The sequence below is a fragment of the Cervus canadensis genome, chromosome 17, assembly GCF_019320065.1.
Source record: "Cervus canadensis isolate Bull #8, Minnesota chromosome 17, ASM1932006v1, whole genome shotgun sequence".
NCBI lineage: Eukaryota > Metazoa > Chordata > Mammalia > Artiodactyla > Cervidae > Cervus > Cervus canadensis.
The window spans coordinates 10,259,828-10,273,767 of NC_057402.1; the positions used below are offsets into that span (position 1 = coordinate 10,259,828).

A 13,940-nucleotide genomic window follows, 5' to 3' on the forward strand; every position below is an offset into this window, starting at 1 on the left:
TTGGCTCCTGCAAAAACGAGGGCTTTCTTTTTTTTTTTTTTTTTTTGGAGGGGAGGGCTTAACCAGTTCCATTCGGGAGAGAACGTCAAGATAAAAACCAGAGGTGAAGTAAGGCGGTCAGTGCACGGGGGCCGAAGGCAAGAGAGGAATTTCAATCTTGCTGGATTGAGGCCACAGCCTCACATTTTCTAAAACAAAACCAATTCCGAAAGGAAAAGGAAAAAGTAGCCTCAAAGTAAAACTAGCCACAATGAATTTGAGTTTCATGCAGAGGAAATCGCACCCAATAAGAGGACCCCCAAACTGAGGGGAAAAGGTGGGGAGCGGAAAGGTCGGCGGACGGAGTTGTTAACTGCGGCCCCACGGCGGAATTAATGAGATTAACCGGGGCAATTAGGACGCCCGCCCAGCTCCGCCGGCCCGCGGCGGGACGGCTGAATGGAAAAGATTAGGTTAATTTCATTAATTCGCAATCCACAATCTCTTTTCAGGTCCCCGTAGCCCCCTTTCCTTGGCACCTCTTCCCCTCCCCCTCTCTTCAAGCCCCCCCCACCCCACCCCCACCCACCCAAAGGAACAGAAAGGGCCAAATCTGGTTCTGTTTGTCATCTGCATATTACCAGGAACTAAATCCAGGATGACGTCGACTCAGTATAAAACCAACAAGAGGTTCAGCTGGTCTAAGCTCCGTCCTACCCGCGGGTCGAGTTCGGCGAACGCTGCAGCGAGGGGCGGGCGGGCGGGAGGAGGGCGACGGACGCAGGGGGCGGGGAGGGGCGCGGGGCTGCGCGCTCGCCGGCGCTCTCTTTCGGTTTGGTCCTCCGCCGGAGGAGCGGGGACCCCCCCGACCCCCCCACCGCACTTGGAGGCTTTTTTCCTCGGCGAGTCCCAGCCGCCCCCCGGTCCCGGCACGGGGCTCGGGGATGCCCGCCAGCATGTTCAGCATCGACAACATCCTGGCCGCCCGGCCGCGCTGCAAGGACTCGGTGCCGCCCGTGGCGCCCAGCGCCGCGGCTCCCGTCGTCTTCCCGGCCCTGCACGGGGACTCGCTCTACGGCGGCGCCGGTGGCGGCGCCTCCTCGGACTATGGCGCCTTCTACCCGCGCCCCGTGGCCCCCGGCGGCGCAGGCCTCCCGGCCGCGGTCGGCGGCTCGCGCCTGGGCTACAGCAACTACTTCTACGGGCAGCTGCACGTGCAGGCGGCCCCCGTGGGCCCGGCCTGCTGCGGGGCCGTGCCGCCGCTGGGCGCCCAGCAGTGCTCCTGCGTCCCGACGCCCCCAGGTAGGGTCGCGCTCGCGCCGGCCTCGGCTTCGCCGGCCCGCCGCGCTCCTCGGCGCCCGGGGACGCGGGTGGGCGGCGGCGTTTGCTTCTTTCACTTGCCACCGACTTTTCTCCTCTTGCAAACCTGCCCCCAGGCCCCGTCTTTGGGCGGATCGGGCGCAGGGGCTTGCACACTTGCTGCACACTTTAGGCTAGAGTTAGCAGCAACTGTAACCGTGCGTGCGTGGGGGAGGCTGGGCTTTTAGGATTCCCCTAACCCGCGTTGGGAGTGTGCGAGTGGACGCGGTAGCACTGTACGCACCCAACCCCCCCCCCCCCACCACCGCGCCGCGTTCCTTGCACCCTGCTTTCCGCACACCCCCTGGTTCCCCGCACCCGCTGGCAGACGCTTTTAAATCCGAGTGGGTCGCCGGCGGGGCAGGAGTGTTTGTGCGCGCGGCGGCGGCAAGGAAGGCGGCTGACCCCGGACGCCTCCCTCTGTCGCAGGCTACGAGGGGCCCGGCTCCGTGCTGGTGTCCCCCGTGCCGCATCAGATGATGCCCTACATGAACGTGGGCACCCTGTCGCGCACCGAGCTGCAGCTCCTCAACCAGCTGCACTGCCGGCGGAAGCGGCGGCACCGCACCATCTTCACCGACGAGCAGCTCGAAGCGCTGGAGAACCTCTTCCAGGAGACCAAGTACCCAGACGTGGGCACCCGCGAGCAGCTGGCCCGGAAGGTGCACCTCCGCGAGGAGAAGGTGGAGGTAGGCTCGGGACCCCGCCGGGGCGCGCCCTCTCCCACGAAATCAGCTCCCCCCCACCCTCCTCCAGCCGGGTATGCTCGGCTCTCCCTGGGTCTCCCCGCTCTTTGGAAACATCCCCGGGGCGGCCCGCAGGCTGCGGGAGGGCGCTTTAGGCCCAGGAAGTCAAATGAAAATACGGAAGCGGGAACGGGCCCCCTTCTGCTGGCGTGCGCGCGGGGTCCCTCCGCTTCCCTCGGCGAGCCTGGGGGGGGGGGGGTTGGGGGTGCTCGGGCCTGGCGGGGGAGCGCGCCTTTGATGCTCACCGATGTTTTGTTCTCCTTGGCGCAACAGGTCTGGTTTAAAAACCGCCGCGCCAAATGGAGGCGGCAGAAGCGGTCCTCTTCGGAGGAGTCGGAAAACGCCGAGAAGTGGAACAAGACGTCGTCGAAGGCGTCGCCGGAGAAGAGGGAAGAGGAAGGTAAAAGCGATTTGGACTCGGACAGCTGACGGCCGCGGGCCGGCCGTGGCCCTTGCCTAAAGTCGAAGGACTTGCACACCAGACGATGCTACTTTCTTGCACACGCGCTGCCTTGCGGGAGGAGGGGGGTGGGGGTCGAGGAAGAGGAACTGTAAATAGTGTACCGTCCGAAGGGTGGGCGCCTGGGGTCGGGCCGCGCCGGGGCTTGCAGCCCCGAAGTTCAAGGCCGCCGGCGAGTCGCTCCCCACCGTAGTATTTATAGTTAAATTAACGGTGACAGTACAATAAAGTGACGGCGATGTAGACGGGCCGCATTCTGTATTTCCTACCCCACCGCCAGCACCATCCGAGGCCCCCCCCACACAAAAATATCTAGTTAGTCGGTAGGTTCCAAAGGAAGATTGGACAGCTCTGATCTGCCTCCCAAAAAAGGGAAAAAGACAAAAGAGAGAGAAACAGAAAGTCTGGGTCCGATGGTCGCAGGACCGGGTGTCCTGGTTTACACTTCGTGCTGAGGTTTCCGGGCAGGGTGGAGAGGAGCATTGCCGGCTGCCTGGGGGAAGTGTTATCCCGGAGAGGAAGCAGCCTGGGGTCCTGTTCTCCTCGCCCTCGGGGATAGTCAGGACCTTCTCTCTCGTTGCTGCCTGCCGATAGATAGGGTAGCCGATAAGAAGAAGGATCCTCTGGAGCTCCCCAGAAATCCCCGGAAGTAAGGCGGCGGGTCGGCGTGAAATTAGGCACACTCTCTCCCGAGAAACTTTCCTGGATCTTTCCTGGTCGCTCTCACGGCCCCCTTCCTCCCTGTTAAATGTTTCTGCCTCACAACCCGGCCGGGAGGCTGGGAGCTCTGCTCCCCAGAGCTCATGGGGGACCTCCGCCGCGCGGCCCTTCGCGCTTCTCAGTGGGAGTTTGGGATGACTGTTGTTATCCCCTAGTCTCGTCTGGTCACAGACTACTGGGCTCGAGATGAGCCTCTGAATTTCTCAGCCGGCTGTCTTGGGTCTCTGCCCGATGGGGCGAGAGTAGGAAAAGCCCGCGAGGGGCTGGAGCCGGCGCTGGTAAGCAACTTGGGAAGGCCTAGAGAAGCTTGCTGGTACCAGGGAGGCGCTAGGGATGAAGATGAGAGCCTGTGGTTCTCCAGACCAGGGGAAGGATGGAGTGGAGGCCGAGGGCCAGCAGGAGTGGGTTTTAAGGTGTTAAACTTTATTGGTTTTGAGCTAAATACCTTTTATAGACAGGGAAGCTAAGGTTCAGAGCGCTTGGCCGCTGCCAAGGAGGTGAGCTTGTCCCTTCTCCTGGGGGGCCTCCAACGAGGTCCCTCTACGGGGAGGCTGTGCATCCTGGTCCGGAGCACAGCACACCAAAAATTACAGTTTTTCTTTTCTTCTTCTTCTTTTTTTTTTTTTTTTTACAAGAAGCAGTAGTTTTTCCCAGCTTTTTTGGAGAGGGTTTAAAAAAAGATAGAAGTGACTCCTGGAGCAGGTGAAAGCATTTAGGATATATGGGCTCCCAAGCATCACCTTTCAAATAAAGAGAATCCCTACCATGAAAGGGGGGGCAGGGAGCAATTTGGAGACCAAGTCTGCCTCAAGGGGGAAGATTGCCTTGGTTTTTCACCAGACTCTTATTTGTTACTTTGGGCAAATGATGAACCCCTCTGCGCCTCACCTTCCATGACTGTGAAATGGGCACAGCAATGGCACCTGCTTCCTGGGGTGTGTGAGTGTGAATGTGTGGACATTGGTCACTATCTCATTAAATTACAGGGACATCTTTCCTGGCTACTTTTTTTTTTTTTTAATTTAATGTGATTATGACTTATAGTGTGTCAAACCTAGCACTTCAAGATTTATGCACATTATCTCATTTTACCTTCCAAGTATTCTGAGATGGGAAATGTTTTCACCACTTTACAGAGGAGGAAGTTAAGGTTCAGAAAAGTGAACTACTTTTAACAACATTCAACTTGTAAGAAACAAGGGTGTGTGTGGGGGAGAACTGCCTCTTTGCTCAAGTAAATCTTATACTATAATTGGAAATGTTACCCCTAATACCAGTTCTGGTGAGAAATAATCAGGCTGTTCCATTCATTTCAAATGAATCCTGCAGTGGCCATTGTTGTACTTCCTCCTTAGACATCAGACTCCCAGGGGGAGCGCCCTGCCTGTGCAGAACCCCTTCACTGTTCCTAGATGCTGTTCCTTGCCCTATTTGGAGAGGGGTGAGCCCTGCCTTCCACCCTTCCTCCAACACTCCCTTAGTCTAGAACATTCGGAAACACAGCAGAAACAGGCAGCATCATTCCAGCTTGAGAAATCTGGCATCTCCAGAACCCTATAATCTCCTGTCTGTCTTTTTGCATGGCTTGTCCTCGGCCTCCTTATAAATAGGATCTTTTCATTTTTTAAAAAATTGTACTTGTCTAGTCTGGAGAAGTGTTCACAACAAGTAACAGGAGAGGGTTGGAGGGAGCTGTAAGTTCTCAGATAAACCTCCCCCAGGAGCACTTGGTGAAAAGCCACAGCTAGTGGGGTATGCAAGGAGGGGGTAGGTTGGGGAGTCAGAGAACTGCTACGACCTTGGCCGGGGCAGGGCCAGGATGACAAGAGAGCTACCTGTCCAGGTCTTCATGCAAGAGGACCCTGCAAAGCACTTTAGTACTGGTCCAGCTCATAGAAAATAAACATAACACATATCTGGAGTGAAGAGGCAAGTGTCAGGATGGTCTAGTTCCAGTCCTGCCACCTCCTGCATTCCCTGGGCACTAGTGGGCCTCAGACCTTTGTCTTAGCCTGCTGTCAGGGTCAGGGAGGGCCACGCAGTATCTCAGTGGAAGGCCTTCAAGAGCTGTCTTTGGACCTTGTCATTGTCTCAGGTGGGAATTCAGATCTCTGTATTAGAAAAGTGATGTGTATGTATTGAGGTGGGCAGGTGATGCCAAAGTGGTTCCCAGTCCACACAGCACATCTTCAGTTGAAGGTAAACTGAGACACAAAAGGCCAGGATAAGAACTGCCACCTGCAAGGGCCAGGGCTCTTTTCCATAAATCAGGCTGCCTCAGAGAACCTGGGCTGTTCTTTTTGGTGAGAAGCTGCATTTAAGTGAAAGCAATTGCCCCCAGGGGACACAGGAATTAATCTATTGCAAAGTGCCAGACAGGCTCTTGCAAAGAACAATGACGACCATTTAGAACCCCTCACATAGGTCTGGCGCTTTCCACTGTCATGCTCTTCTACACGCCTCTCAGGCCCTCAGTAGGTGGGAGTCACAGCCCATTTTGCAGATGGGAAATGGAGGTTCAAAGAGACTAAATGCCATTCCCTGAACACTTAGTAAAGGGCAGAGCAGACCTGAGCAGACCTCCCCCACACCTCTTGGGATTAGTGGCAAGATATGGGGTGATGACTTCCGGGTATCCCAAGTCACCTGAGCCAAAGAGGATCTTAGCTGTAAGACCCTGAACCAGTAAGAGACCATGGAGTGGGTGGGGGAAGGTGTGAGGATTCTTAAATTCTGCCTGTGTTTCAGGGCGGGTCCGTTCAGTTTAGCTGCGGGGTCGGGGAGGGGGAAGGGCTCAAACAATTGCCTTGCAAACCGGACCCACAGAGAGTATATCTCAATGACAGTTCTTCAATCAAGTTTGCCTTTTACTTTGAGTAATTTTGAGTTAACATGCTGCATCTAGTATAAAGGATGTCATTTTGATGGATGTGTATGAGATCCAAGTTGGCAGATTCCTCTTTCATTTCTCGGCATATGGAAGAAAACGGGGAATGAGAGGTGGGAGTGCTAGGGAACACTCTGTCTGAATTGTACCAAGTTTTCAGTAAAGTAATTCAGGGCCCCACCCAAAGATCCCCTGGATCTGTCACCTCAGGCCCCCCAAAGGAACTCTCCTTTGTTCAGTGCTCCTCCAATTAGTGGCCACTTTAAGTGAAACAGATGCTAGCTTTCACCTGTATGAAGACGGAATTCCAGCCCAGGGCAACAGGGAGTGGTGAGTGGACAGCTGGGTGGCTGGCCCTTGAGTCACACTGGGCCAAGCCTCCAAGTGGATGGGGCCGTGGGTTCGCCAAGTGACCTGGGACAGGTTCCTTCCTCACCTGCAAAGGGGGCTTCAGTAGAGGATTAGAGATAATACAAGAACCCAGCAGAGTGTCTGACACATTTATTATTGTGTGTTTTGAAAAACCACCCTCGAATCGACTGGATAATGCTTTGCCTAAGTAGATTGGAATTAGAAATTTAGGAATGCACCTTGTTTTTCATTGTTGCTGGTTTAGGAGTTTATGCGTGACCACAGGACACAAATTCTAATGAAATTAAATGTGATCGCCCTGGATTTAAGACAAGGAAGTGTCTGATAAGGTATAATAGGTTACATTCTGCCCAAGAGCTTTAGGACAAGGCGATTGACAGTAGAGAAGGGGTGAATTGGGAGTGGATTCAATTTCCAAGTTTTGTCAAATGACCTTGGAGTTTTTCAAAAGGAAAACGAAAACCAAACAGCAACCAGTGCAAAGCTCCTTGAGAATTCTGGGAGAAATGGATCCAGCTGGATCTTTTGGCTGTGGGGGTTTCTCACTTGCTGGGGGGTGGGGATGGGGGGGGATCTGGGGTATCCCCGAGGTCTATCTGCTGAGTCATGTGACAACATGGAAGACCTCTGTCACGGCTTGGTTTTAAATCTGGGTAACATAAAAAGCCATTGTCTTTACCATCCAAATGACCCATAGAACAAACAGGATGAATTATGGCATGTTGTGGTATTTTCAAGTGGCTCTATAATTTTTGGATTCCAGGAGCCCTCATTTGTTCTCAAGTGTCCAGCCCTGGGAAGCATCAGTGAAGAGAGATCTTAAGAATTCCTCTCCCCGCCTCCTCCCCTTAGGCATTCACTCCGCTTACACTTTCTGTTTTCCTAATTTTGAGATCCTCGGGAGTCTGCTGACCAGATCAAGCGGCTGGGTTCAATCGGATGAACTTCGTTTAGCTGGGGGTTTGCACACCCTCCCTTAAGCTGAGCTGATTTATAGAAGCTGTAGTTAGTGAGATAATTTTAGCTGGGATGGACAGTTTTAACGTGTCCGTATCATTTCCTCACTGATTTACTAGCAGTATGATGCTGAGCCCAGGAGAGGCCTTGGCCTGGCTGCGTGATGAGCGGGACTGATCCCAGAAGGGGCCCCCAACGGGTTAAGGAGACACCTTCTCCTTGTGGGCCTGGGGGAGGCTGAGCATGCTCTCCTGGCGATTGCCATGGCCCCCCAACCCCCCACTCAGAAATAACACAGGGGAGCTGGCTTAAAGTTGGGAGGAGGGCACAGAAATATCTAAAAAGTAAGAAATTTTTGGAGAAGAGACCCGTGTTTTCCAGCAGCCTGCAGTGAGAAACACGACGTGTCATAGGTGTAGTGTCGGCGGGTGCAATGTCCACAGGCTGCCTACCGCACAGTGGCAGCGGTCCCACGAGGCTGCAGGGCTGCCCAGAGGATGAACAGGCTGCCATCGGCATCCTTCCTGGGAGGGGCAGCTTGTGGTCTTGGGAGGGCCTGTCCCAGCCAGGTAGGAGCTCGGCTGCAGAAATAGCCCTGGAGCCAGTGTGGTCTGAATCGCAGCAGCCAGCGTGTGACCAGCCAGCCTCACAGTGACTGTGTCTGTTTTATATGTGTCCTAAAGACATTCTTGACGTCACCCGGCAAGACCAAGCGCTGCTTCTTTCCAGATGGAGTAGGGCTAATCCTCCTTTGAAAATCCTCAAAGTGCTAACTCTGGGACCAGAAAAATCAAACTGCCCTTCTCCAAGAAACAGGGAGGCCCAGAGCATTTGGAAAGATCCCCCCTCTGTGAAGAAGACTCAGAACTCTGTGAAGTCGGAATCCCAGCTGCTCGTTTCATCTGAAGATGTTCCGACCGAAGGCCAGATGGCTGGGACATTAGGGGATGTGCCTGTTCAACATTGTTTTGTATTTGAGGAATAAATATTTAAATCTGAAACCAAGTGAATCACTTTCTACTCAAGTGGGCAGGGATGGAAAGGTGTGTGTGTGTGTGTGTGTGTGTGTGTGTGTGTGAATGCCCCCTCCCCCTCCACCACACATCCTAACTGTTAAGGGAGTGAGTGATTCCTGCCACGCTTGGAACCTTCAAAGAGCTGTCCCGCTCTGCTGGTGTGGATGTCAGAAGCGGGGTGGTGCTAGCTACCTCTGTTTCAGGGTTGCCGTTTTTTGTTCACTGTCTGCTTTTGCTGCAAGAAGATTCCCAACGTGCATGTTTTGAAATGGAGACCCCATCCTTTTGTCCCTAGCGTGGTGCTAAGGATAACCTACCCGCTCCCTGCTTGGTTTCGTTTTGCTTTCAGCCTGTATGGTAACTGGACTCTGATATAAATGTGAGCAGATGGAAACGAAACCCTTTTCTTGACTACAATTAAAGCTCTGAAAAGATCATAGGTCTTTATGGTTTATTTTTGTCTTTATGGAAGAGGTTCCTATGTAGTTTTTTTCTGCTTTTTTGTTTTGTTTGTTTTTTTAAGAGGGGGAATATTTTCTGCAGTGCTTGGAGGGTGTGGTAAAAAATGCATCTTATGTCTGGGGGAGGATTGACAATTTCATAATCGTGTCCTTATCTGATCCCTTCTTAGCCTTATGAGGCTGGGTGGAGGTGGCTGGTGTCATCTTATTACATAAGGACAGTTACCTTGATGGCTTTTGCCATGTCCAGCACTGTTCTGACTGCCTTATCGCCTGCATCTTATTTAATACTGTTCCTGCCTTTGTGAAGTTGACATTATCATTGCCATTTTGCAGAAAGCGAAGTGACATTGTCCATCAAGTAAGGTTGCATCTGAGACTCCGTGTCCAGTGCTGTTTCCACACTGCCAGGCTACCTCCCTTAGGAAGGACCCACCAGGAGATCCGGGTTCCAGCCTCTCTCCGGTCACCAGCAGGCAGTGTCTCCTGTAAACTTCAGCCTCCTCATTTCCGATGTGGGAGGCTAATCAGGTCCTGCAATACATGAGAATCACCCGGGGTATTGCAAACACAGATGACTGATCACGGTAAATGCATCAGCCCATTAAAACTAGAAGCACATGAATAATATTATTTATTGGAGGTTTTCAGCAATGATAGTAAGAAAAATAATGGCCTCTATTCAGTGCACAAACATGAAAAGTATGCCTCGTCTGAGCCGGGCACTAGTCCAGGTGCTGAGGATACTGGAGGATCCCGGAGTTCCTGGTACGTGGGGGAGACGTTTAGTCCCAACAGACAGGCTGTGATGTCAGATTTCAGAGGTGAATGCTGGGAGGAAAACCAATACTGCTGCAGAGATTCAGGGAGCTGGGGTTGAGGCAGGTCTTGGGATGTTTTACTGTGTGGTCTGAGGTCTATGTGAAGAGGGGATTCAATGTCATCTCAAGTAACTCTAGAAAGCTAGGGTGGATAGGACTTCCCTGGCGGTCCAGTGGTTAAGACGCTCCCTGCCAATGCAGAGTACATGGGTTTGATCCCTGGTCTGGGAAGATCTCATATGGTGCAGGGCAACTAAGCCTGTGAGGCACAACTACTGAAGCCCGTCCACCTAGGGCCTATGCTCTGCAACAAGAAGCCACCACAATGAGAAGCACAACTAGAGAGCAACTCCTGCTTGCCACAATAGAGAAAACCCACAGACAGCAATGGAGACCCAGCGCAGCCAAAAAAAAAAGAGCTGGGATGGACAAATTACAACCAGAGGATCAGGCTGGTCCACTGTCTGTTTTGCCAATAAAGTTTTATTGGAACACAGTCATGCCCGTTCATTTATGTGTTGTCTACATCTGCTTTTCCCCAATAATGGCAGAATTGAGCAGTTGCAGTGGAAACTGTAGGGCCCGCAGAACTGAAGATACTTACTGTCTGGTCTCTCATAGAAAAAGTTGGCTCCTTGTCTGTCTAAAGTTTAGAGTTTGAACCAGAAATGGAATCTGTTGTTAATAAGGGACGGAGGCGGGGTTTACACCTGTTTGCCTAATGCTTTGTTCTTTTTCTCAGAGTCTCAGTGAGACCCGCTGTGATGGGGGTGGAGGTGGGATATGAGGCAAGATGTGGAAAAGCACAATATGGCACCTGCTGCCTGGGAGCTGCTCTCTCGAGGATGTAGTCTGTGCCGGAAATGATTTCAGGACAATAGAAAACAGGATGTGGGGAAGGGCTCTGTTATGTGACTCTGACTTGAAGACCAACAAGAGAGACAACTGCAATCCCCAAAGACTTCCTGGAGGAAGTGGGAATTGCAGGCCAGTTAGTATTGATATTTGGCCAGGCAGAGCAGAGGCACAAAGATAGGCAGGTATGGCAGCAGTAAGGAGACCACCCTGCTCAGACCAGAGAGGAGGCTGTCACACTCCAGCATTTCCATGTGGAAATGGAGACGGGCAGGAGACTGGCTCCCTCCTCCATGCATCCAACCAACTTGCCAATCCGACAGTGCCGGGCCCTGTGCTGCGTTGACTGACAAACATGAATGAAGCAGTGTCCGTCCTCAGGCAGGAGAAATAGGTTGATTCAGCAGGAGATGACCAGTGCTGGGGTGGAAGGTGGGTGGGCAGAGGAGGGGTCTGAGAAGGCTTTTGGTGGTGGATCGTTGGAGCTACCTGGTTGGAGGCACCTGGTGATTTGCAGGGGGAGAGGGTGGGGGTGTTTCAGGAGAGCAAGCAGCCTGACCAAAGGCTTGGAGAGGGGTAGGCAGGGTGCCACCAGCAATAGCACTTGGCTGGGCAGAGCAAGGAATGGATGGAATCCACAGCCAGGCACCGTGGCATGTTCAGTTCACTACTTAAGGCCCCACCCCTCCCCACCTGTAGAATACGCTTCTTCCCATTCCCAGATGTCGGGAGACAGTCACGGAGATGACCTGGGTCCTGCAAACACAGCATTCACATCCACCGTCAGCCACAGGCTTTCTGGTCCAGAGACCTCTGCGCGGCTACATCTCATCAGCATCTGCTTGGCGTCCTCTCCACCTGCTCTCACGGAAGGAGAGGAAAAACATCTCACTCGGGGCCTTCTTCAAAGATTTTTTTTTTTCCAGATTGGATTTTAAAATACAGTGATTTGTGGCTACTAGTCCAGTTCAACAAAGTGATTTTTCCAGATGCTGTAATTCTTGGGCTGCTGACCCATCAAGGCTGCTCCCGCTCCCATCCCCCAGCCCCTAGTCCCTCTCTGACCGTAGGTACCAATCCTCATCCCCGGGCCCCAGCCCAGGCATGAGTGCGGCAGCTTCCAGTTTATACAAGCCCCTTCACAGCTGTTCACTCCCTGGCTTTACAGCAACCAGGGGAGGTGGGCATGGCAGGGGCTGTTCTTCCCATGTGACAGAGGAAGGGACGACCAGGCCTCGGGCAAGTGCTCCTAGGGACGGGCAGGAGCCAAATCCTCTTCTGGGCTCGACAACCAGGCAGAGAGGGTGGGGCTGCCCCCAGAACAAAGCCGGAGGACGGTTGGCAAGGATTTCCCAACCCCTGCCCCGTTGCTCTTTCTGGGGGATGGAGGGCAGCTCTCAGGCCCGAGAAACGGGGCTGGGCACGGGGTGATGGAGGTCAGGAGCGCGTCCGCAGCTGGGTCCTGTGAGCTGCGCCCTGGCAGCACCAGTCCCACTCAGCCCTCTTGGTCCCTCTCGTTGCCGATGACTCCAAGTTAGGTGGGACTGAGCCTGGGGGTGCGAGGAATGGGAGAGGACTGGGTCTCGGCCTCTGCCACCTCCTGGTTTGGTGACCCTTGGCCACCACACTCAACCTCTGGGCCTCAGTGTCCCCGTCTGTTAGGGAGAGCCACTCATCCTGCCTTGTCCACCTGCCAGGCTTGTCCAGAGGCCCACACGGTGTGATGGATGCGGACCTGCTGGGTGACGGGTCCCGTGATCACGCGTTGATCAGTGTCCCCGGCAGCTTGAGGACTTTCGATTTGACCTGGCGGTGTCCCTCTCAACTCCGACATTCCTTAACCTCTTATTTTTTTGGCCTCTCCCACATCCAGACGGCTTCATGATGTGTCTATTTTTCACGTGGCCTGTCACTGGTCTGGCCTGAGATACAAGGTCCCTGACAATGCAGGCCACAAGGTCGACCGTCCCGCTGTGGGCCATTTATTAAGAGTTTGTGTCCTCTGGAGAAAGCATAGGGCTTCCAGAAGCATTTGGCTTCCTTTTTCCTGTACTGGGTTGAAATGTGTCCCCCCCGCCGTCCCCCCCCCCCAAAAAAAGATACGTCTAAGTTCTGACCCTTGGGACCTGTGAATGTGACGTTATTTGGAAAAGGGGCCTTTGTGGATGTAATTAAGATAAAGATCTCAATATCATCTTGGATTTCGCATGGATCCTAAGCCCCATGTAGGTATCCTTATAAGAGAGAGGAGACGGGGATTTGACGTAGGGGAGAAGACACACCAGGGACAAGGCCGTTGAAGCGGAGGCAGATTGGGTGATGGTGCCAAAAGCCGTGGACACTAGCAACCCCCTGGAGTTGGAGGGGGCAGGGAAGGAATATCCCCCCTACCACCTGCCCCAGAGCTTTCAAAGGTACCTTGGCTCTGCCAACACATCGGTTTTGGATTTCTAGCTTCCAGAGCTATAAAGATAATACACTTCTGTGGTTTTAAGCCACCGAGTTTGTGGTAATTATTGCAGCAACCCTAGGAAACTAATATACGGCTTTGCCCTGAAATGCTGTCGCTAAACCCAACTCCTTCTACAGTTGTTCATAATGACACAGTCACAGGACGGGGACTTATTCTTTCCCATCCCCCAGCTGAAGCATCTCAGTTCTTGTTCTTGTTCAGTCACTAAGTCGTGTCTGACTCTTTGAGATCCCATGGACTTCAGCACACCAGGCTTCCCTGTCCTTCTCTGTCTCCTGAAGTTCACTCAGACTCATGTCCATTGAGTTGATGATGCCAACCAACCATCTCATCCTCTGTCACCCCTCTTCTCCTCTTGCCCTCAATCTTCCCAGCATCTGAGTCTTTTCCAGTGAGTTAACACTTCGCATCAGGTAGCCAAAGTTTTGGAACTTCAGCTTCAGCATTAGTCCTCCCAATGAATATTCAGGAATGATTTCCTTTAGGATGGACTGGTTTGAGCTTCTTGCAGTCCAAGGGACTCTCAAGAGTTTTCTCCAACCCCACAGTTCAAAAGCATCAATTCTTCAGCGCTCAGCCTTCTTTATGGTCCAACTCTCACATCCATACATGACTACTGGAAAAACCATAGCCTTGACTAGATGGACCTTTGTCAGCAAAGTGATGTCTCTGCCTTTTCGTATGCTGTCTAGGTTTGTCATGGCTTTTCTTCCAAGGTGCAGGTGTCTTAATTTCATGGCTGCAGTCACTGTCTGCAGTGATTTTGGAGCTCAAAAAATAAAGTCTACCACTGTTTACATTGTTTCCCCATCTATTTGCCATAAAGTGATGGCA

General features: G+C 53.0%; 1 protein-coding gene across 1 annotated transcript; it reads left to right on the top strand.

The window, feature by feature from the left end:
• Positions 1–687: 687 nt before the first annotated feature.
• Positions 688–2,787, top strand: GSC (goosecoid homeobox). Its single transcript, XM_043434420.1, has 3 exons — positions 688–1,281; positions 1,768–2,027; positions 2,358–2,787. Exons 1-3 carry the CDS (start codon positions 924–926, stop codon positions 2,511–2,513), a joined length of 774 nt encoding a protein of 257 aa, XP_043290355.1. The 5' UTR covers positions 688–923; the 3' UTR covers positions 2,514–2,787.
• The last annotated feature ends 11,153 nt before the right edge of the window (positions 2,788–13,940 follow it).

Bases quoted from the DNA above. Each gene is read 5' to 3' on its own strand.
- GSC (XM_043434420.1), top strand. From the start codon at position 924: ATGCCCGCCAGCATGTTCAGCATCGACAACATCCTGGCCGCCCGGCCG. The intron at 1,282-1,767 runs GTAGGGTCGCGC...CCTCTGTCGCAG, and splicing joins CTGCGTCCCGACGCCCCCAG to GCTACGAGGGGCCCGGCTCC. The intron at 2,028-2,357 runs GTAGGCTCGGGA...TTGGCGCAACAG, and splicing joins TCCGCGAGGAGAAGGTGGAG to GTCTGGTTTAAAAACCGCCG.